General features: G+C 41.8%; 2 protein-coding genes across 2 annotated transcripts; both read right to left on the minus strand.

Moving 5' to 3' along the window:
• Positions 1-955: 955 nt before the first annotated feature.
• On the minus strand, positions 956-1640 carry LOC146606943 (zinc finger BED domain-containing protein 4-like). The gene is made up of 2 exons (XM_085349136.1): positions 1609-1640; positions 956-1472 (listed from the first exon to the last, which is right to left on the minus strand). Exons 1-2 carry the CDS (start codon positions 1638-1640, stop codon positions 956-958), a joined length of 549 nt encoding a protein of 182 aa, XP_085205262.1.
• Positions 1641-1741: 101 nt separating this feature from the next.
• On the minus strand, positions 1742-2881 carry LOC146606944 (zinc finger BED domain-containing protein 4). The gene has a single exon (XM_085349137.1). It carries the CDS (start codon positions 2774-2776, stop codon positions 1742-1744), a length of 1035 nt encoding a protein of 344 aa, XP_085205263.1. The 5' UTR covers positions 2777-2881.
• Positions 2882-24372: the final 21491 nt, after the last annotated feature.

Below are 24372 nucleotides of genomic sequence, written 5' to 3' on the forward strand. Positions count from 1 at the left end.
ATTTTATTCATCAGTGAAGGTATGAACGTCTGTGGATTTACACTTCTGCTCTTGGTAGTTTTTGTTAAAGGAATCTTGATACATTCCACTTGCTTCATCCTGTATCTTTGGAAAACACATGGACGAGTTTTACGAGTAGAGATGGCACGATACCACTTTTTCATGTCCGATACCGATATCAGAAATTTGGATATCTGCCGATACCGATATAAATCCGATATATCTATTTTTTAAACTGTTTTTGTATAAGTTCAAAGTCAAATTTAAAAAGACAGAACACTAAAACTATTCTCTTATACTTGCATGCAAGAAAAAGACTGCACCCAAAATATTGCTCAGTTCAACAATGCATATCTCTTTATTTAAACTTTAGCACTGTTTAGCTGTCACCACTATCAAAATATCCATCCTGAAAGTGCGCAACATAATGCAGAACTTTAAATGTCGAAGTATTTAAAGTAACATTCATCAAAATAAAAGTGCAACATTATGCAGAACTTTAAATCTCAAAGTATTTAAAGTAACATTCGTCAAAATAAAAGTGCAACATTATGCAGAATTTTAAATCTTGAAGTATTTAAAGTAACATTCATCAAAATAAAAGTGCAACATTATGCAGAATTTTAAATCTCAAAGTATTTAAAGTAACATTCATCAAAATAAAAGTGCAACATTATGCAGAATTTTAAATCTCAAAGTATTTAAAGTAACATTCATCAAAATAAAAGTGCAACATTATGCAGAATTTTAAATCTCAAAGTATTTAAAGTAACATTCATCAAAATAAAAGTGCAACATTATGCAGAATTTTAAATCTTGAAGTATTTAAAGTAAAATTCAAGTAAATAAAAGTGCAACTTTATGCAAATTTCAAAACCCCTTTGGTACTGAAAAAAGGTGCAATTTTAGCAGAGCAAACAAAATTCTTGTAATAATGCAGTTGTAACTTTTTTTTTCACTTTAACATGAGAGGTAGGTTCTTCTTCAGAAAGATCAACATTTCAACCTTCTCAGCTGTCAGCCTGCTTCTCCTTTCATCAATGATAATAGAGGCTGTACTGAAGAGTCTCTCACTCTCAATACTTGTGGTAGGTGCACAGAGAAATTTAGCTGCTGTAGAAACCAGAGTGGGAAATCTAAGTTTGTTGACTTGCCAGTACAGCAGTGGATTATCTGAGCGTTGAATGGTTGGCTCACTAAGGTAAGTTTGCACTTCAACGCGTGCACTTGTCGTGGCTAACTGAGGAACAGGATCTTGAGCGTTTTCCTTCAGGATTTCATCAAAAACACTTTCAAGTCTGCTTTGGCTGGAAGATTCCACCCGTGGAGTCTTCTTTGCTGGCTCCAAGACTGCTGATGTCCCCTCTGCTGGCTCTGAGGAGTTTAATGTAGTTCTCAAAAACTCCATCTTCCTCACCTCTGCCATCAAAGCATCTTTAGCTTGTTTTGAGGTTTCTACACTCGTGAAGTACCTGAAATGAAAAAAGTCCAAACTTGAATATTAAACAATCATTAAATTTATCATTAGTATCATTCAGCAGTGTTATTAAACTATCATTCTTCATTCTTGCTATTTATTCCATGCCCATTATAAAGACCTCAACATACTTTGCTGTACTACTCTGAATCAGACAATACATGTTATAATGCGCAATGGTGGTGTCCTGACTGAATGACAAGTCTATCACAACTAATCTAGAATGTCCTCACCATTTTCTGACACACTCTCTCTAATGCACTATCACTTACACACACACACACACACACACACACACACACACACACACACAAAACAAGTTGATCTGTTAAAATAACATGAGTGAAGCCTTACATACCTGTCTTTATATCTTGGATCCAGCAGTGTTGCAACTGTGTATAGTGGCTCGGATTCCACGTCTCTGAAGCGTCTGTTAACTGCTTCGAGAAGAGTGCCTTTCATTTTCTTTATTCCATCGTCGGCCTCATTTTCTCGGGAGAGCACGCGCTTAAGGACGCAGACAATAGGGATGACATCAGATGCAGATGAGGATGATGCGCTTACCTCCTTTGTTAACTCCTCAAAGGGAGCTAGAGCTGTCAGGACCTTTTCCAGTAACCCCCACTGATGTGCACTAAGTGTGGCAGGCAGATCATACTCTGCAGAATATGCACACAAGGCTCGCTTCTGTTCTGTGAGGGTCTTGATCATATAATATGTGCTATTCCATCTTGTTCGCACATCTTGTATCAGACGTTTGGGTGACATGTTCAGCTCCATTTGAATGTCCTCCAAACGCGAATATGCCTGTGGTGAGTGTTTGAAGTGACCCACTATTTTTCTGCCCACTGTCACAGCATCACATACACCACGTTGTGCAAGCAGTCCCTCATTCACCACAAGTTGCAAAGTGTGCGCGAAGCATCCCAAACTTGCAACACCTAGCCGGCTCATTGCCTTTTTTATATTGCTGGCATTGTCTCGCAAAACAACGTGGACTTTATTCTTCGGAATTTTCCACGCATTTAACATTTCCTCCATAGCTGCAGCGATGGACTCTCCTGTGTGTGAACCACGAAACTCTTTGGCCTGCAACACTGCTTTTTGCATTGTAAAACTCGAGTCTATCCAGTGTACAGTCAGGCTTAGCAGGGACAACGGACAAACGTCCGAGCTCCAGATATCAGTCGTCATGCTTAACGTGGGAATTATTTCCAAACTTTCGGAGATGAACTTGCGCACCTGTTTGTACTTGCCTGGGATAGCTTCCTCCGAGATGAAATGCCGGTTTGGCAGCATGTAGCGAGGCTCTAAATGCTCAATTAAGCGTCGAAAACCATCATTTTCCACAACGGAAAGGGGCTGGTCATCAAGCACAACAAATTCAACTATTTTCTCCGTTATCAGCTTCGCTCTATTGCTTTCCGGAGGGAATTTCTCATGTCTCTGAATATTTTCCAAAAGCGTTTGTTGATATGGTACACTTTTCTGCTTAGCTTTGGAGGCCAGGCTAAATTCCGCGTACTCCTTTGCGTGGTGTTTCTGTAAGTGTTTAATCATGTTTGTGGTGTTAAAATTCCCCACACTGCTACCACCTCGCGAAACACTTGCATCGCATAAGTTGCATTCGGCAGTCTTGCTTTTTTCGTCTTTTAGTTTGAAATAAGTCCACACTGCTGACATGTTGGCTCTGAGCTCTCCCACACGATAACCGCTCGATCACGTGACGCATACTGCTCTGACGTGCTAAGGTCATGACCTGGGTTATACCATGTTAGCGAGTTTTTGAGGTGCTTTTGTGATATTCACTGGATCGGATAAAAATTTTAAATTTCTCTCCGATATCCGATCCAGTAATTTACGTCAATATCGGACCGATACCGATACTGAATATCGGATCGGTCCATCTCTACTGTCATCATTGTCACCAAACTCTGTGGATCCTTTATTGCAAATTCAAATGGGATCAAATGGTCAGACAAAAGAGGGTTATGAGGAAATATGATGAAATGTTGTGTATTAGCAGCAAGTTATTGAATCATTTTCCTCAGAAACCAAACAAAATGATTGACAAACATGTTTTTACAAACTCAGTGTTGGACTTGGATCAGCAGGATAAGCTGATGTTTAAAGGCATTTGAGTCTCGCTGTATGAGAGTCCAGTTCTTACTCAATATTTATGGATGATGTTCTTTCAGTGTTGTGTAACACAGTAAGGGGAATTGTTGAAAAGAATATATCAATGGGCCAATAGGCTCGACTATAGGAGCACAGGGGTGTGTTCAAATGAGACACAGAGACAAGAATGTAACTCAAAAGAACCAGCCAACTTTAGTGACATAAACCATAAGGTTGACAAGCACAGGTTAAAGACACTTTACAATGGTAGAAAGGAAACTTACAAAAATTAAAAGAAAAGTAAAACACAAACTACTAAAGCAATGACTTGGCCAAGTGTTATTTTTGGTTTTCAATGTTCGGGTTTCAATGCTTGGGTGCACCCTAGTAACCTGACTCCTTAACTCTTATAGAAACAGATTACACAAATCCAATGTACATTCAAATGAAAATCTCACACTCTTTTCACATGTGGAGAATGCTCTACACAACAGCTCATTATTTAAAGTCCCAAATAAAAAATGTCCAAGGGGTAAAGTCCAAAAAATTCCCAGGGTGTGAAAGAAAATAGGGATGAGAGAATGTCAGTCAGTGGTCTTATGTATAACCAGCTGTGCGTGAAAGTGTGAGTGATACAGTCCTACCACACCGCAAGGTGCAGCAGATCATCAAGTGGAAAAGAAGCGAATCTCAGTCTCTCTAAGTCCAGGTGGGAAGGCTCGCCATCTATTTCACCAGAGGAATCCACCTCAGGAACAATTCAGCATACAAAAAAAAACCTGACCTGTCAACAGACAGGGTCAGAAGAGCAATTCAAATATTAATTATGCTGTTCTAGCTATAATTCACAACTTAGGATTTTGTTTAAATCACATTCAACATAAATTTGCAATAAAAATACTCAATTTTGCAAAAATAAAACATCTCTCTTACATAAACTATGCATTAAACCAAGTAAAGTCAGTGCATATGCATATATGTCGCATATGCGACAATTATTAATCAAACAATTGAGATTAATTCAGTTTCTCAACGATAAAATGTGAAACAGACATGAACTAACTGAGACATACAACATGTGCTCACCGATCTCAGCGCATCACGGCCGAAGACAATGGCATAGTGTCTCTCGGTCGGAAAATGCAGGGCTCTAAATAACGTAACAGGACATGTTTTCTCTTTAATAACCGTAATACGACATGAAGGAAAAATAAACATAAGTTGCGCTTCAAGTGTTACCTTACTTCTGGAAGCAGATTGAGATGAACTCCCAGGCAGTTGATAGCAACCAGAGCTAACAAAGGCTAACAGTTTAGCTCCACGCGGTACTTTTTAAAGTCACCAGAAAAATGCAGCATTTGCCTGCTTACTCACTGTGGCTACTTTTAACATGAAAGGTAGCTGATAACCAGTGAACTTATGTGCAACACAGTTGGTTGCAACTTATATCTAATACTTTTTTTCCAGCTCAAAAGCTTCAGTCTCTCTTTTCTCCTGCCAGCACGCGACTACCTCCACACATAGCAGCAAACACAGAGCACGTAGGTGGGACATACAGCGGCAGACTGCTCTCCCATTGGTCAAAACATACTGGGACCTGTGCATTTCGATTGGTTGGGCAGGCTGTCCATCTCTCCTCATATCAGTCCTTAAAGTGGTACCCCCATTTTATGTGGGTTACACCCTCCCCTCTTGATGGTATGCCCGTCCCTGGGCATCTGCAGGGTGGCACTGAGTTACACTGCTTTGACCTTTCCAACATAATTACTAGTTGGATCTTCAAATCCATTTAAAGAGCTAGTCAATGCCTCACTTAGGCCTTGAAAAAGAGAATTCACCACCGTTATCAGAGGATTCCCAAGTGTCACATAATGCAGTCTCTTGGGCTTTGCTTGCAATCTGTTAGAACGACGAAGAGATGGCTCAGTATCTTGAAGTCCATTATTCTGGATCATCACAGGTTCAGGCTGTTCAGTAACAGGTCTGTTCACATCACTTAATCCTTCTTCACATGCTGCATCAGAGCTCGTCCCATCATCTTGAGGAGCTTCCTCAGACTGCTGCAATTCTGAACTTTGAGGAAGTCCTTTGGCTGAGTCAAGCCCATGCAATATGTTTGCTTCAGGTGAGTTGTCACGTTCAGGTGAGTTGTCACGTTCAGGTGAGTTGTCACGTTCAGGTGAGTTGTCACGGTCAGGTACATCCTGAATCATTCCTTCACCTTCCTCTACAAGGGATTTAGTGGCAGGAGGATCAGGTGGAAGTGAAACTGTAGGCACCTCTGGTTCTGCTGATTGTCTGACCACACAAGGAGGTTTACTCAACTTGTGAGTTTCATGTACTGGGACATATACATCGGACTTTGATGTAATGAGAGGGCGAAATGTCCAATCAGATACATCATCCATATCAGAGGGAATTTCATCTTCACCCTCGACAACGGAACACTGCCTTGTTCTGGGTCTCCTGTTTGGATGGGTTTTGACTGTCTCGGGTTCTGCAGCTGCTGACAGAAATCCACATGGGAGAAGCAAGTCACGATGTAGAGTTCGCACAGGTCCATCTTTACCCTCAGGTTTAACTGTGTAGACCGGCATTTCTCCAGCTCGCTTAAGGACAATATAAACATCCGTTTCCCACTTATCTGCCAGCTTATGTTTTCCACGCAGCTTCACATTTCGTACAAGAACTCTGTCTCCACTCTGCAATGTTGATTCAACCACTCGTCGGTCAAATCTGGCTTTGTTGCGACCTGCATTCTTTTGTGCATTATTTGTGGCAATCCGGTAGCTTTCTTCCAAGCGAGATTTTAGGTTACCGATGTACTGGGAATGAGTCTGCTTAGTAGCATTAGTGGGCAACCTAAAGATTAAGTCAATGGGCAATCTTGGTTGCCTCCCAAACATCAATTCATAGGGGGAAAATCCAGTCACGTCACTCTTCGTACAATTATAAGCATGTACCAGAGACTTGACGAAGTCTCTCCAGTGGAGTTTATCTGACCGATCCAGTGTCCCAAGCATCTGGAGAAGAGTGCGGTTGAATCTCTCAACCGGATTCCCTCTAGGGTGGTAGGGGGTTGTACGCACTTTCTTCATGCCAGTAAGTTCACAGAGTTCCTTGATGGTCTTTGATTCAAAGTCAGGACCCTGATCACTAAGAAGCTTTTCGGGAAAACCATAATGGACAATGAAGTTGTCCCAGAGACACTTTGCTACAGTCTGTGCTCGTTGATTTGGAGTTGGCACTGCCACAGCATACTTTGTGAAATGGTCAGTTATGACCAATACATCTTTCGTGTTTGAGCGATCTGGCTCTATTGATAAAAAGTCCATGCACACTAGTTCGAGAGGTCTGCAGGTCTTAATGTTTATCAATGGAGCAGCTTTCTCTGGAGGTGTTTTTCGACGAATACATCGCTCACAAGATTTGACCATTTTTTCTATGGTCATGTGCATTTTCGGCCAATAAAATCTGGCCCTTGCCAAGTCTACTGTTCGTTCGACTCCAAGATGGCCCATATCATGATGAAGGCTTGTAAGTGCTGTGGCTCTTAGCTCCTCAGGGAGCACAAGCTGATATGAGGTGTTGGGACCATCTTGCCGCTTACGGTAGAGCACTCCGTTCTGTATTTCAAGCCGATTTAACTCTCTGAGTAACAGGGGAAGTTCTGGTAGCTCTAACCTAAGGCTGGGAGGTGGAGTTTCGCCAGTCTCCAAGAGTACAATCACTGCATTGATAGCAGGGTCCAATGTCTGCTTTTGCCTCAACTCCTCCTCAGAAATTGAGTGGGCAATGGGAAGCCCATCCACTTGCTCCTGTTGGAAGCAGTCGGGAATAGCTGTGGACTGGTGAGTGAGGGATTCAACTAAGGTCAACCCAGAAGTGGTGGATCCAACATTAGCTACGGCTGAGGTGACCATATGGTGCTCACAAATAGCCTGAATTACATCCAAGGGAACAGTCTCTGGACTCTCAGGGTTGCTCAGATGGTACAGTGTGAACTGCCGGATTCTCTCACTCTCCTTCTTAGATGCATAATCATCCTCTGGTGGACTGTGAGGACGACGCGAGAGCGCATCAGCATCCATATTTTGTTTTCCCGCTCTGTACTGAAGACTAAATGAATAGGTGGAAAGACTGGACAGCCACCTATACCCTGTTGCATCAAGCTTTGCAGAGGTCAAGATGTATGTAAGAGGGTTGCTGTCAGTCACTACTACAAAGTCTGTACCATATAGGTAGTCAGAGAATTTTTCCGTGACTGCCCACTTAAGGGCCAAAAACTCCAGCTTATGGGCTGGGTACTTCCTCTCACTCTTTGAAAGACCACGACTTGCAAAAGCTATGACCCTGGACTGTCCATCTTGTACCTGATATAAGGCAGCACCAAGGCCAATGGTACTGGCGTCCGTATGTAAAACATATGGAAGCTGGGGGTCTGCAAATCCCAAGATTGGAGCGGAGGTTAGCTTTGCTATTATTTGGTCAAAGGCCTCCTGACATTGAGGTGTCCAACGCTGACCAAAAGGTTCCTTTGGGTTGCGATACTCTGAATTTGCGTGTGTCCTTGGCTTGTTGTTCCGCTTCCTAATTGGTGGGTAGCCCGAGGTTAGTTCGTTAAGTGGTCTGACAATGATAGAGTAGCCCTGAATAAACCTTCGATAATATCCAGCAAATCCTAAAAAGGACTGAAGTTCCTTAAGATTTGTGGGGATAGGCCAGGTCTTTAAGGCCTCAACTTTGTCAGGGTCAGTCTCTACTCCTCTTGCGGAAACAATGTGACCAAGGTATTTTACCGAGGTCTGAAAGAATTTGCACTTTTCTGGTGCCAGTTTCAAGCCATATGACATCAGTCGTTGCAGGACATGTTTCAAACGCTGTTCATGTTCCTCCAGGGATGATGAGAAGACAATCAGGTCATCAATGAACACCAGAACCTCTTTGAGATTCATATCTCCTACACACTTCTCCATCAATCTCTGGAACGTCGAAGGCGCATTTGTGATCCCTTGGGGCATCCTATTAAATTCCCAAAATCCAAGTGGGCAAACAAATGCGGTCTTATTCTTGTCTGCTTCCTCCATCTCAACCTGGTAGTATCCAGACTTGAGGTCTAGGACCGAAAACCACTTAGAACCCGCAAGAGCACTGAATGCATCTTCCAATTTTGGAAGGGCATAAGCATCTTTGATGGTCTGCAGGTTCAGCTTTCTGTAGTCTACACACAGACGAACAGAGCCATTCTTTTTACGAACGACAACAATGGGGGAAGCAAACGGGGACTCAGATTCTCGTATAACACCAGAATCAAGGAGTTCCTGTAGATGTTGTCTCACAGCATCCACATCATTGGGGTGTATGGGACGTGCTCTCTGTTTAAAGGGTGTCGCATCACTGAGTTTGATATGGTGTTTGACTTTGTCAGTGTGTCCAAAGTCCAATTCGTTCTGAGAGAAGACATTTGGCATGTCGTTTAACATGTTTGTAACTCGTTCCTTCCATTCAGTGGGTAAGGGCGAATCTCCAAAATCAAAGCTCAGTTCTGAGGAAGACTTAGCTTGAAATTTAGAGCAGTCTGGTTCTCTGACAGTTTGCTCTTTGTGTAGCACTTGCAAGATAGCATTAACATCTGCCAAAGGTGTTTTGGGGGGTATGACAATGTCATGGTTGGTTTCATTTCTCACTACGACAGGGAGAAGACACTGACGTTTGCGTGGTAAAGTGACTGCAATTGCTGAAACTAGCAAGCCATTTGGTAGTGAAGAGGCTGAAGGATGTTCAAGGACAACATCTCTTTGCATGTTCACGGGATTTACATTGACAGAGGCCTCCAGGACAACAGTCTGTCCTGCAGGAACGACTGCAGGCATCTTACCTGTCAGTTTTGCACAACCAAGGCTACCAGAGTTAAAGTTTCTTTGTCGCATCTCAAGTATTTGGAGAACTGCTTGATACCCATTAAACAAAGGCTGAAAGGGTGAAAGCTTCTGGTAATTAGCATAGAGGGCATCAAGGGTGTTTGTGCCTATGAGTACCTGCTCATGGGCTGTAGAGCGGAGATGGGGGATAACCAAGGCCAGAGTGTGAACATCAATATCAGAGCCTACAAACTCTTTAGGAAAGGTGATGGTAAGCTCAACATATCCTAAGTAAGGGACAGACTGGCCATTGGCACCCTCCACTTCAAGCAACTCATTTAAGGGATGAATGGTCAGATCTGCAAGATGTTCTTCATAAAAAGACTGGGGTACAGTTGTGACTTGTGAACCCGTGTCCAAAAGACAGTTTGTGTCTCTTCCTGCAATAGTTACTTGAGCTGTGGTCTTAGTTCCTACAAGGCCATGTGGAAATTTTGATCCTTCCACTTTAACGTTTTTAATGGCAGGTTTCAGGATTTTGGGACTGACATTGCGAGACTCCACTCCCATATGTCCCTCTATGGGAGTAGGCTTCAGTTTAAATGTGCCTCACTTCGGGAAGCATTAGAGGCTTCCCAAGCAGCCTGTTTTTCTTTCAGCTGTTTTTTCTTAGCTGCTACAAGGGAAGGATTTGGAGCTTTATCACAAACTGAGACAACATGGCCATCCTCCCCACACTGGAAACAGTACCATGGACGTGGTCTACTGTTAGCTTTAAATGTGGAAGTATGCTGACTGGCCATTTTTGGTTTCACACCGTGGGTGTCAGGTGTGACGGACCTCGCTTTTTGCTGCTTAGGTTGTTTCGTCTTATGATTCTCAGATACAAGACTGTTAAGCTGAATGCTGAGGTCAGCAACTTGTTGCTTTAGCGTCTCAAGATCAGATTTGTCCACCAGATTATTGGTGGTGTGTGCGAGTTGCACGTGTGACGTGGCGTGCTGCTTTCTAGAGTTTTGGGCAGACTTAGCATGACTAAAATGCTGCCTCATGCGGCTCAGTTTTGCAGCCTGTTTATCTTCTTCTGTCCTAAGAAGAAGCAGCAGCTCTGCAAAGGAAGGTGGGTTTTCTTTTTTTTGTTCTAGCTGAAGATCGATTATTAGTGCATTCTCCCAACAACCTCGAATGAACTGCTTTAAGAGCTGTTGGTTAAAATCATGAGCGGACACACCACCACGTCTCATGGCTCTACTTAATGCAGTGTGCAGCCTCTGCAGGAAAACAGAAGCTCTCTCTCCATCATTTTGAAATGTGCTCATGAACCTAGCATGCAGCTCATCACCATCTTCGACTGTTCCGTAGGCAGAGTCAAGCAACTCAAGATAAGCAGAGGGTCTAGACTGTGGACTCAGATGTTTAATCATCTCGGAAGCAGGAGGAAGCAGACTGTCAAGTATACGATGTGTGCAGTGCAGATCAGACACAGAAGGATCTCTAATAAGGATTTCAACACTAGCTCGCCACGTATCATAATCTGCCTCATGGCTAGGACGTGGGCTCTTGCCCGAATAAGCCCTGAGTCTACCAGATGATGCGAACTGGGGTGAGCTCTCATTGCTGCGCACTACATGCTCAACAACTACTCGCTGAACAGCAGTTGGATTAACATCAATTATGGGGCTAGAAGCGGCCCCAGAAGAAGCTGGAAGAGTCTGTGAGGGGCTGAAATCAGTCAGGTTTTCACTGAAATTGGGAGAGGTAAGAGATTTACTTGCGTTATTTGGTGATGTCAAAACTGTGGAGTCTAGAGGTACACCTGATTGAGGGTCCTCAGAAAATGAAACGTCTCCCTTGCTGGTTAAGTCTTTCTGTGGAAGTGGGCTCTGTACAGTTGAGGATTCTGGACCAGTTTGAGATGACTGGGAAATAGCACTTCCTGCCGATGAAACCAGATTTTTAAGTTCTTCCTTTAACATCTCCTCTAATGAATTTCCACTCAGTTTGGCAATTTCACGGAGCTGTTCCATGTACATTTTAGTGGCTTTGTTTCTGGCATCAAGGGAGTAAACACTTCCTAAGGCCTTTAACTCATACACGATGCCTGCTTGGGTTGTACTTGGAAGCCGCAGAGGTAACAGTGGCTCCAATGTGTGCATGGCAGTCTCATGTGTAAACTCGATGATCATGTGCTTATGGTAATCTGACTCAGGATCGTCTAGACGAAAGTAACGGTTGATGGAACCATATTTTTGGAGGAAAGTGGACACTTCCTCATCAGTCTCTGATCCTGTGATCCCACTAACAACTACAGAATTGGGAATTCTGACGGATTCACTTAGCACAACATCCATTTTCTCTCTAGAAGTTATAGCTCAGATTAAGCACTTTTAAACACCACACACAAATTGTCTAGCACTTAAACACACACAACCATGCTCCTGGCTGGCTCGCCAAAGCTCTCACTGTAACACAGTAAGGGGAATTGTTGAAAAGAATATATCAATGGGCCAATAGGCTCGACTATAGGAGCACAGGGGTGTGTTCAAATGAGACACAGAGACAAGAATGTAACTCAAAAGAACCAGCCAACTTTAGTGACATAAACCATAAGGTTGACAAGCACAGGTTAAAGACACTTTACAATGGTAGAAAGGAAACTTACAAAAATTAAAAGAAAAGTAAAACACAAACTACTAAAGCAATGACTTGGCCAAGTGTTATTTTTGGTTTTCAATGTTCGGGTTTCAATGCTTGGGTGCACCCTAGTAACCTGACTCCTTAACTCTTATAGAAACAGATTACACAAATCCAATGTACATTCAAATGAAAATCTCACACTCTTTTCACATGTGGAGAATGCTCTACACAACAGCTCATTATTTAAAGTCCCAAATAAAAAATGTCCAAGGGGTAAAGTCCAAAAAATTCCCAGGGTGTGAAAGAAAATAGGGATGAGAGAATGTCAGTCAGTGGTCTTATGTATAACCAGCTGTGCGTGAAAGTGTGAGTGATACAGTCCTACCACACCGCAAGGTGCAGCAGATCATCAAGTGGAAAAGAAGCGAATCTCAGTCTCTCTAAGTCCAGGTGGGAAGGCTCGCCATCTATTTCACCAGAGGAATCCACCTCAGGAACAATTCAGCATACAAAAAAAAACCTGACCTGTCAACAGACAGGGTCAGAAGAGCAATTCAAATATTAATTATGCTGTTCTAGCTATAATTCACAACTTAGGATTTTGTTTAAATCACATTCAACATAAATTTGCAATAAAAATACTCAATTTTGCAAAAATAAAACATCTCTCTTACATAAACTATGCATTAAACCAAGTAAAGTCAGTGCATATGCATATATGTCGCATATGCGACAATTATTAATCAAACAATTGAGATTAATTCAGTTTCTCAACGATAAAATGTGAAACAGACATGAACTAACTGAGACATACAACATGTGCTCACCGATCTCAGCGCATCACGGCCGAAGACAATGGCATAGTGTCTCTCGGTCGGAAAATGCAGGGCTCTAAATAACGTAACAGGACATGTTTTCTCTTTAATAACCGTAATACGACATGAAGGAAAAATAAACATAAGTTGCGCTTCAAGTGTTACCTTACTTCTGGAAGCAGATTGAGATGAACTCCCAGGCAGTTGATAGCAACCAGAGCTAACAAAGGCTAACAGTTTAGCTCCACGCGGTACTTTTTAAAGTCACCAGAAAAATGCAGCATTTGCCTGCTTACTCACTGTGGCTACTTTTAACATGAAAGGTAGCTGATAACCAGTGAACTTATGTGCAACACAGTTGGTTGCAACTTATATCTAATACTTTTTTTCCAGCTCAAAAGCTTCAGTCTCTCTTTTCTCCTGCCAGCACGCGACTACCTCCACACATAGCAGCAAACACAGAGCACGTAGGTGGGACATACAGGGGCAGACTGCTCTCCCATTGGTCAAAACATACTGGGACCTGTGCATTTCGATTGGTTGGGCAGGCTGTCCATCTCTCCTCATATCAGTCCTTAAAGTGGTACCCCCATTTTATGTGGGTTACAGTTGCACTTTGTAGACGCTCCCTGAGCCTCACAGCCAGCTGCACATGGACCAGCTGACATTACCCAGCATTAGAGGCGGCTGTAAAAAATTCATGTTCCCATTTAAATGGTTTTAATTTGAATAAAACGATGTTGATTCATTCAATCCTGAATCGATGTTTAATATAAATGTATTTTGCCAGAATCTCAGGTTAAAGCTCACAAACTATTTCAACAAGCAGCAAACAGATAAAACAGTAAATGAGAGCAGCTAAACACACAAAGATGGAAACACAGAGCGTGGATCGTTCACTCCACGGCACGTACACGGACACGCCGTCGGGGCTGAAAATGGACAGCTCACAGATCCTGAAGCTGCAGGTTTCATCTGTCTCCAACCAAAACTGAGTGAAGCAGCAGCAAAAGAAGATCCAAACTCTGCTTCACGTTTGATCAATATGCTCATGAATTCTCTCTGACTTTGGCTGTTCCTGCCTGCACAGCTCTCTCTCTCTCAGTGTACTCCAAGAACAGCTTCAAACATCTGTTTCTGCATCATTCACTGTTTATTAGCCACCAGTCTGCTGTTGTGTTCAGTGCTGTCGGCCTCTGACAGTAAAGCCTCATTTCTGCTGTTCCATGGAAACTTTTTAAAATGATGACAGATTACAAACTCTCAGCTGTGTCTGTAATCAAACCTCTGTAACTTTGCTTCACTTCAGCAGCATCAGCTCATGTTCACATGTTGCTTCATGGTTTGCTTCAGTTTTTGATCGACTGCAGAATATTTTGAAGGTTATCTGCTATAAAAAGCCAGAAGAGGAAAATCTGCTTCATGTGTTTCTCTTTGATCCTCAGTGACTTTGACACAAAGGCCTCTGCTGTGATGATCACACCTCTGATCAAGTCTCACAGTGTCACAACTGATAAATGATCAGAGTTAGAATATTTCTGACTGTCTGCTGTGTGCCGTGACCTTTGACCTGCTAAAGACAGTCAGCTGTGGATTATTCATTGTTGTGTCTGATACTTAGAACTGTGAGGAAGAAGCTACACAGTTAATCAGGGTCCCCTCTCTCTGAATCAGGAAAGGTGGGCAGGCCGCGTGTGGGCCGCGGGCCATACGTTGAGTATCACTGTTTGAAATGTGAACATTGTTCTGCTGCAGTCAATGGACTAAACCAGAGAAGAAGAAAACAGACTTTACCATGAAGATCCTCAGTGTGGATCAGTATAATATCAGCCTGATGTCTGCAGTTTAGTGTCAGCACAACTTTCACATCATATTCATCTCAGCACAACTAAAACATGCTGACTGACCTCAGAGTTTCAAGTTTACATCCTGGACTCTCCAGGAAACCACACAGATGCTTCACTCCTGGATCCTGCAGGTTGTTGTTGTCGCTCAGCACCAGCTCTCTCAGATGGGAGGGGTTGGACTTCAGTGCTGCTGCCAGATAATCACAGCTGATCTCTGACAAATCACAGTTCCACAATCTGTATAAAGAATGAAAGATGTAAGTTTATTAGACAAAGTGCTTGAAATCATTCAGTGTTTCATCATCTGTTCAGAGCTGAAGAAGGTTCAGAATGTAGAAGTTTAGAAAATGGAAACTCCAAACAGCTGAAGCCAACAGGAAGCAGCTTCAAACAAACACGACAAGAGAAAAAACTCTGAATGTTTCACATTAAAGTCGTACATTTCTCATAAAAACAGGACAAAGACTTGAAAACGTCGTGTTTTTCCTTCCAGGAACCACATGGCTTCACTTTTAAAGGTGAAGTGTGACAGAAATGGACATATTGAAATCAATGATATCAAAGCTGGAATCAAATGACTCCAAGTCTTCTGCTGATTCAGCATCACATTCATCTTTGCTCCTTGTTCTGCATCCCCACCATAAATATAAAGAGGCAAAACTCACATTTTCCAAAATCCTCTTTAAGCTTCGACAATAAAGGAAGATAGTTTTATACAAGTCTTTGTGGTTTTCTTGTCACCCAGATGCCCGAGTACTTAAACTTGTTATAGCTGGGTTTAAAAGGGGCTAAAATACACAAAACTCCCCAGTTGTCGTACAGATAGACTTTTCCTCGCTCTTCCCAAAATTCACTTTATATCCAGAAATTGTCCCAAATTCCTTAAGTATGCATTAAGGTGACCTTGAGGCTCTTAAAGGTGCCTATAAATAAAACGTATTATTATTATTATTATTGTAAGTCTATCCAAAAGTTTGCGGAGGCTGTTCGATGGGTTGGAAATAAATAAAATCATGTCGTCGGCATAAAGAGAGACTTCATGTTCGATACCCCCTCCATGTTTTCCCTCAACACCAACACATTGTCTCAGAGCAACAGCTAGCGGTTCAATGGCAAAAAGGAGACAGAGGGCATCCCTGTCCTGGGGGGCAGATTATTGTTAGTCCGGACGGCTGTTAGAGGGGAGCAATACAATACTTTTATCCAAGATACAAAATTAAAGACACATTTTTTAAGCGTATAAAAAAAAAAATCCCATCTCACCCGATCCAACGCCTTTTCTGCGTCAAGCCAAATGACAGTTTCCAATGTATCACCTTTAACATGGGTATAAATGATATTTAATAGAGCTCTAATGTTCAAAAAAGAGTGCCTAATAAAGCCCGTCTGGTGAAATAATGGAGGACAAATACTTGTGTAAGCGACGGGCCAACACTTGAGCCAGGATCTTGGTGTCTGTGTTGAACAAAGATATTAAACGACATGAACGACAATCTAAATGGTCTTTTTCCTGTTTTACAATTAAACACATCACTGCTTGATGCATTGTTGGAGGCAACGACTGTGAGAGGAAGGATTCTTCAAAAGTTGATTTTAACAGTGAATTCAGTCGGTCAGAAAACTTTATGAAAAAATCAGATGGATACCCGTCGGGGCAGCAGATTTTCCAGACTGCATGCTCCGTACGGCCGTTTCAATTTCAACATTAGAGACAGGTTCCTCCAGACTAGCGATCGCATCTTCTCCCAAGGAGGGAATATAAAACACCTTATTGAAATCATTGTGGATCTCAAGGATAGTTTGGTTGTCTGTAGACCTTATTCCCTGGTCATTGTAGATCTCAAGGATAGTTGGTTAGCTGTTCTTAGTCGTAGCTGGTGAGCTGATAACTCGCCTGTTTTTTCTCCATGTTCATAAGCGTAGCTGCAACTTTGACTAAGCCTGTTTTGTAGATATGAGATTGTATTCAGTTTGTCATTGTAACCGCTGTGTATATAATACAGGCTCAGGAGAGTGGCTGTACACAGCATGTAGTTTAGTGTCACGGTCACAGTGGCTGACCGTATGGAGAGTGTGTGGAGGACTCAGGCGCAGACACTGGCGCAGACATGAAACTGAGTTTTGAACGAAAAGCGAGCCTTTATTTCGGCTGAAGACATCAAACAAGGCAGAATCACAGTGAAGAGAACTAAACTGGGGAACTAATACTATAATAAATCATGAAGACACGGAAAGCTATGGCTAAGAATACAAAAGACTGGGCATGAAAATATGGAGGGTGGGAACACAGACGATGCGACACAGAGACATGAAACACAGAGACTAAATACACATGAGGGATGATCAAGTTCCAAACATTAAAACTGTCAAACCTGCAGGGGGGATTGGCTGTTCCAAACCTGAAATATTATTTCTGGGCAGCTCAGATGAGACCCCTGACTGTATGGGTGCGGGATTTGTCTGAAACTCAGTGGCTAAACATTGAGACAATGTGCGAAAGATCATTGGAATCCCTGCTTTTTTCTAACATTTCAATTAAAAATGTGCATATGGGGGAACGGACGAGGGTCACACTAAAGATTTGGCGTAGAATCAAACAATCATTTGGTCTTCCAAAAGAAATTTCAATGTTATCAAGGCTCTCCTCCCTGCAGGGTTTTTCTCCTATTGTGGAAGACTCTGGCTTCAGAGCATGGTCACATAGCGGGCTTCATAAACTTTGTCATGTTGTGAGGAATGGGCACCTGAGCTCATTTGAACAGTTGAGGTCAGTTTCGGCTTCCTTCTTCTGACTTTTTTAAATTTCTGCAGTAAGAAGCCTTTTGACAAAACATAAAGAATGGAGGCAAGTTTTGGGGCCCTCACCCATTGAGGAAATATTTCTAAAAACATTTCAAAGTAATTCCTCCCCAAAATTAATCAGTCATTTTTATAACGCATTTATGAGTTTCAATACAAATGCAACTTTGGATATTAAGGCAAGGTGGGAAGCTGAGACTGGCACTCAAATCTCAGAGGACACCTGGGAAGAGGTGTTCGGTGAAGCCCATCTGGTGACTAATTCTGGGCTGTGGAGAGAATTTAAATGGAAGGTGGTCATGAGATATTTTAGAACCCCAGAGATAATTGCCAAAATGAAGCCTACAAATCCTGACACCTGCTGGCGAAATTGTGGTACTTCTTTAGGAACCCACTCACATATATTCTGGTCATGCCCAAAAATCTGCTCACTTTGGAATGACATATTTAAAGTTCTCAGTACAGTTTTCCAACAACCATTAACAAAAGACCAACAGTTAGTCATTTTAGGAGTCTTACCAAAGGGTGTTGCGGGAAACAATAAAACGTATCTCTTAAGAATCTTACAGCAGCACTAAAGTGTATCACTATTAAATGGCTGAATCTTGACCCACCTTCATATAATATGTGGATTGATAAAGCAAGAGAAATTTACCAGATGGAGGAAATAACATCTGCTCTGCGGATTCAGAGAGAATTGTTTACTGAGCGTTGGTGACCCATACATGCTTTACTGTTTCAATAATTTAGCATAGGTCTGTTTCGTTTTGTCCATTTACGGCTAAGTTTGTCACAAGTTATTTAATATTACATAAAGTTTTTGTTTTCTTTTTGTTTTTGTTGTTGTTGTCTGTTTGTTTGTTTGCTTGGGTTTTGTTTTGCTTCCCAGTTTTGTTTTGTGCTTCCTAATTGCAGTTCTTATTTTAATCTACATTTCTGCATTGCAGTTCCTGTAACTGTCCTACTTGTGAACATTGACAAGCACAAGTTGCAATGTTGTAAATTATAATAAAAATTTAGTTAAAATAAAAAAAGAACATTAAAGTCGTACATGTCTCATAAAAACAGGACAAAGACTTGAAAAAGTCGTGTTTTTCCTTCCAGGAACCACATGGCTTCACTTTTAAAGGTGAAGTGTGACAGAAATGGACATATTTGAAGTCCAACACCTTTTTCCAGTCACATTATTAAAGCAGACAAACTACAAGCTCATTTTCATTCCAACAAGTCATCTTCTGACCTGGACTAACAACACTGGTCTCTATGTGCAGCTGGCTGTGAGACCAGTGCTCAGGGAGCGTCTACAAAGTGCAACACTGAAAGAACATCACACACTCATTTGCTTCCAGCACTTTCACACAAACATCTACTGTCATTATTGTCACCAAACTCTGTGGATCCTTTATTGCAAATTCAAATGGGATCAAATGGTCAGACAAAAGAGGGTTATGAGGAAATATGATGAAATGTTGTGTATTAGCAGCAAGTTATTGAATCTTTTTCCTCAGAAACCAAACAAAATGATTGACAAACATGTTTTTACAAACTCAGTGTTGGACTTGGATCAGCAGGATAAGCTGATGTTTAAAGGCATTTGAGTCTCGCTGTATGAGAGTCCAGTTCTTACTCAATATTTATGGATGATGTTCTTTCAGTGTTGCACTTTGTAGACGTTCCCTGAGCCTCACAGCCAGCTGCACATGGACCAGCTGACATTACCCAGCATTAGAGGCGGCTGTAAAAAATTCATGTTCCCATTTAAATGGTTTTAATTTGAATAAAACGATGTTGATTCATTCAATCCTGAATCGATGTTTAATATAAATGTATTTTGCCAGAATCTCAGGTTAAAGCTCACAAACTATTTCAACAAGCAGCAAACAGCTAAAACAGTAAATGAGAGCAGCTAAACACACAAAGATGGAAACACAGAGCGTGGATCGTTCACTCGACGGCACGTACACAGACACGCCGTCGGGGCTGAAAGTGGACAGCTCACAGATCCTGAAGCTGCAGGTTTCATCTGTCTCCAACCAAAACTGAGTGAAGCAGCAGCAAAAGAAGATCCAAACTCTGCTTCACGTTTGATAAATATGCTCATGAATTCTCTCTGACTTTGGCTGTTCCTGCCTGCACAGCTCTCTCTCTCTCAGTGTACTCCAAGAACAGCTTCAAACATCTGTTTCTGCATCATTCACTGTTTATTAGCCACCAGTCTGCTGTTGTGTTCAGTGCTGTCGGCCTCTGACAGTAAAGCCTCATTTCTGCTGTTCCATGGAAACTTTTTAAAATGATGACAGATTACAAACTCTCAGCTGTGTCTGTAATCAAACCTCTGTAACTTTGCTTCACTTCAGCAGCATCAGCTCATGTTCACATGTTGCTTCATGGTTTGCTTCAGTTTTTGATCGACTGCAGAATATTTTGAAGGTTATCTGCTATAAAAAGCCAGAAGAGGAAAATCTGCTTCATGTGTTTCTGTTTGATCCTCAGTGACTTTGACACAAAGGCCTCTGCTGTGATGATCACACCTCTGATCAAGTCTCACAGTGTCACAACTGATAAATGATCAGAGTTAGAATATTTCTGACTGTCTGCTGTGTGCCGTGACCTTTGACCTGCTAAAGACAGTCAGCTGTGGATTATTCATTGTTGTGTCTGATACTTAGAACTGTGAGGAAGAAGCTACACAGTTAATCAGGGTCCCCTCTCTCTGAATCAGGAAAGGTGGGCAGGCCGCGTGTGGGCCGCGGGCCATACGTTGAGTATCACTGTTTGAAATGTGAACATTGTTCTGCTGCAGTCAATGGACTAAACCAGAGAAGAAGAAAACAGACTTTACCATGAAGATCCTCAGTGTGGATCAGTATAATATCAGCCTGATGTCTGCAGTTTAGTGTCAGCACAACTTTCACATCATATTCATCTCAGCACAATTAAAACATGCTGACTGACCTCAGAGTTTCAAGTTTACATCCTGGACTCTCCAGGAAACCACACAGATGCTTCACTCCTGGATCCTGCAGGTTGTTGTTGTCGCTCAGCACCAGCATTCTCAGATGGGAGGGGTTGGACTTCAGTGCTGCTGCCAGATAATCACAGCTGATCTCTGACAAACCACAGCTCTTCAATCTGTATAAAGAATGAAAGATGTAAGTTTATTAGACAAAGAGCTTGAAATCATTCAGTGTTTCATCATCTGTTCAGAGCTGAAGAAGGTTCAGAATGTAGAAGTTTAGAAAATGGAAACTCCAAACAGCTGAAGCCAACAGGAAGCAGCTTCAAACAAACACAACAAGAGAAAAAACTCTGAATGTTTCACATTAAAGTCGTACATTTCTCATAAAAACAGGACAAAGACTTGAAAAAGTCGTGTTTTTCCTTCCAGGAACCACATGGCTTCACTTTTAAAGGTGAAGTGTGACAGAAATGGACATATTTGAAGTCCAACACCTTTTTCCAGTCACATTATTAAAGCAGACAAACTACAAGCTCATTTTCATTCCAACAAGTCATCTTCTGACCTGGACTAACAACACTGGTCTCTATGTGCAGCTGGCTGTGAGGCCAGTGCTCAGGGAGCGTCTACAAAGTGCAACACTGAAAGAACATCACACACTCATTTGCTTCCAGCACTTTCACACAAACATCTACTGTCATTATTGTCACCAAACTCTGTGGATCCTTTATTGCAAATTCAAATGGGATCAAATGGTCAGACAAAAGAGGGTTATGAGGAAATATGATGAAATGTTGTGTATTAGCAGCAACTTATTGAATCATTTTCCTCAGAAACCAAACAAAATGATTGACAAACATGTTTTTACAAACTCAGTGTTGGACTTGGATCAGCAGGATAAGCTGATGTTTAAAGGCATTTGAGTCTCGCTGTATGAGAGTCCAGTTCTTACACAATATTTATGGATGATGTTCTTTCAGTGTTGCACTTTGTAGACGCTCCCTGAGCCTCACAGCCAGCTGCACATGGACCAGCTGACATTACCCAGCATTAGAGGCGGCTGTAAAAAATTCATGTTCCCATTTAAATGGTTTTAATTTGAATAAAACGATGTTGATTCATTCAATCCTGAATCGATGTTTAATATAAATGTATTTTGCCAGAATCTCAGGTTAAAGCTCACAAACTATTTCAACAAGCAGCAAACAGCTAAAACAGTAAATGAGAGCAGATAAACACACAAAGATGGAAACACAGAGCGTGGATCGTTCACTCGACGGCACGTACACAGACACGCCGTCGGGGCTGAAAGTGGACAGCTCACAGATCCTGAAGCTGCAGGTTTCATCTGTCTCCAACCAAAACTGAGTGAAGCAGCAGCAAAAGAAGATCCAAACTCTGCTTCACGTTTGATAAATATGCTCATGAATTCTCTCTGACTTTGGCTGTTCCTGCCTGCACAGCTCTCTCTCTCTCAGTGTACTCCAAGAACAGCTTCAAACATCTGTTTCTGCATCATTCACTGTTTATTAGCCACCAGTCTGCTGTTGTGTTCAGTGCTGTCGGCCTCTGACAGTAAAGCCTCATTTCTGCTGTTCCATGGAAACTTTTTAAAATGATGACAGATTACAAACTCTCAGCTGTGTCTGTAATCAAACCTCTGTAACTTTGCTTCACTTCAGCAGCATCAGCTCATGTTCACATGTTGCTTCATGGTTTGCTTCAGTTTTTGATCGACTGCAGAATATTTTGAAGGTTATCTGCTATAAAAAGCCAGAAGAGGAAAATCTGCTTCATGTGTTTCTGTTTGATCCTCAGTGACTTTGACACAAAGGCCTCTGCTGTGATGATCACACCTCTGATCAAGTCTCACAGTGTCACAACTGATAAATGATCAGAGTTAGAATATTTCTGACTGTCTGCTGTGTGCCGTGACCTTTGACCTGCTAAAGACAGTCAGCTGTGGATTATTCATTGTTGTGTCTGATACTTAGAACTGTGAGGAAGAAGCTACACAGTTAATCAGGGTCCCCTCTCTCTGAATCAGGAAAGGTGGGCAGGCCATACGTTGAGTATCACTGTTTGAAATGTGAACATTGTTCTGCTGCAGTCAATGGACTAAACCAGAGAAGAAGAAAACAGACTTTACCATGAAGATCCTCAGTGTGGATCAGTATAATATCAGCCTGATGTCTGCAGTTTAGTGTCAGCACAACTTTCACATCATATTCATCTCAGCACAATTAAAACATGCTGACTGACCTCAGAGTTTCAAGTTTACATCCTGGACTCTCCAGGAAACCACACAGATGCTTCACTCCTGGATCCTGCAGGTTGTTGTTGTCGCTCAGCACCAGCATTCTCAGATGGGAGGGGTTGGACTTCAGTGCTGCTGCCAGATAATCACAGCTGATCTCTGACAAACCACAGCTCTTCAATCTGTATAAAGAATGAAAGATGTAAGTTTATTAGACAAAGAGCTTGAAATCATTCAGTGTTTCATCATCTGTTCAGAGCTGAAGAAGGTTCAGAATGTAGAAGTTTAGAAAATGGAAACTCCAAACAGCTGAAGCCAACAGGAAGCAGCTTCAAACAAACACAACAAGAGAAAAAACTCTGAATGTTTCACATTAAAGTCGTACATTTCTCATAAAAACAGGACAAAGACTTGAAAAAGTCGTGTTTTTCCTTCCAGGAACCACATGGCTTCACTTTTATAGGTGAAGTGTGACAGAAATGGACATATTGAAATCAATGATATCAAAGCTGGAATCAAATGAGTCCAAGTCTTCTGCTGATTCAGCATCACATTCATCTTTGCTCCTTGTTCTGCATCCCCACCATAAATATAAAGGGGCAAAACTCACATTTTCCAAAATCCTCTTTAAGCTTCGACAATAAAGGAAGATAGTTTTATACAAGTCTTTGTGGTTTTCTTGTCACCCAGATGCCCGAGTACTTAAACTTCTTATAGCTGGGTTTAAAAGGGGCTAAAATACACAAAACTCCCCAGTTGTCGTACAGATAGACTTTGCCTCGCTCTTCCCAAAATTCACTTTATATCCAGAAATTGTCCCAAATTCCTTAAGTATGCATTAAGGTGACCTTGAGGCTCTTAAAGGCGCATATAAATAAAACATATTATTATTATTATTATTGTAAGTCTATCCAAAAGTTTGCGGAGGCTGTTCGATGGGTTGGAAATAAATAAAATCCTGTCGTCAGCATAAAGAGAGACTTCATGTTCGATACCCCCTCGATGTTTTCCCTCAACACCAACACATTGTCTCAGAGCAACAGCTAGCGGTTCAATGGCAAAAAGGAGACAGAGGGCATCCCTGTCCTGGGGGGCAGATTATTGTTAGTCCGGACGGCTGTTAGAGGGGAGCAATACAATACTTTTATCCAAGATACAAAATTAAAGCCACATTTTTTAAGCGTATAAAAAAAAATCCCATCTCACCCGATCCAACGCCTTTTCTGCGTCAAGCCAAATGACAGTTTCCAATGTATCACCTTTAACATGGGTATAAATGATATTTAATAGAGCTCTAATGTTCAAAAAAGAGTGCCTAATAAAGCCCGTCTGGTGAAATAATGGAGGACAAATACTTGTGTAAGCGACGGGCCAACACTTGAGCCAGGATCTTGGTGTCTGTGTTGAACAAAGATATTAAACGACATGAACGACAATCTAAATGGTCTTTTTCCTGTTTTACAATTAAACACATCACTGCTTGATGCATTGTTGGAGGCAACGACTGTGAGAGGAAGGATTCTTCAAAAGTTGATTTTAACAGTGAATTCAGTCGGTCAGAAAACTTTATGAAAAAATCAGATGGATACCCGTCGGGGCAGC

Source organism: Diplotaxodon limnothrissa, unplaced genomic scaffold (genome assembly GCF_057381915.1).
Source record: "Diplotaxodon limnothrissa isolate DT_005_m unplaced genomic scaffold, D_limnothrissa_male_GT1.1 unmapped_scaffold_1, whole genome shotgun sequence".
NCBI lineage: Eukaryota > Metazoa > Chordata > Actinopteri > Cichliformes > Cichlidae > Diplotaxodon > Diplotaxodon limnothrissa.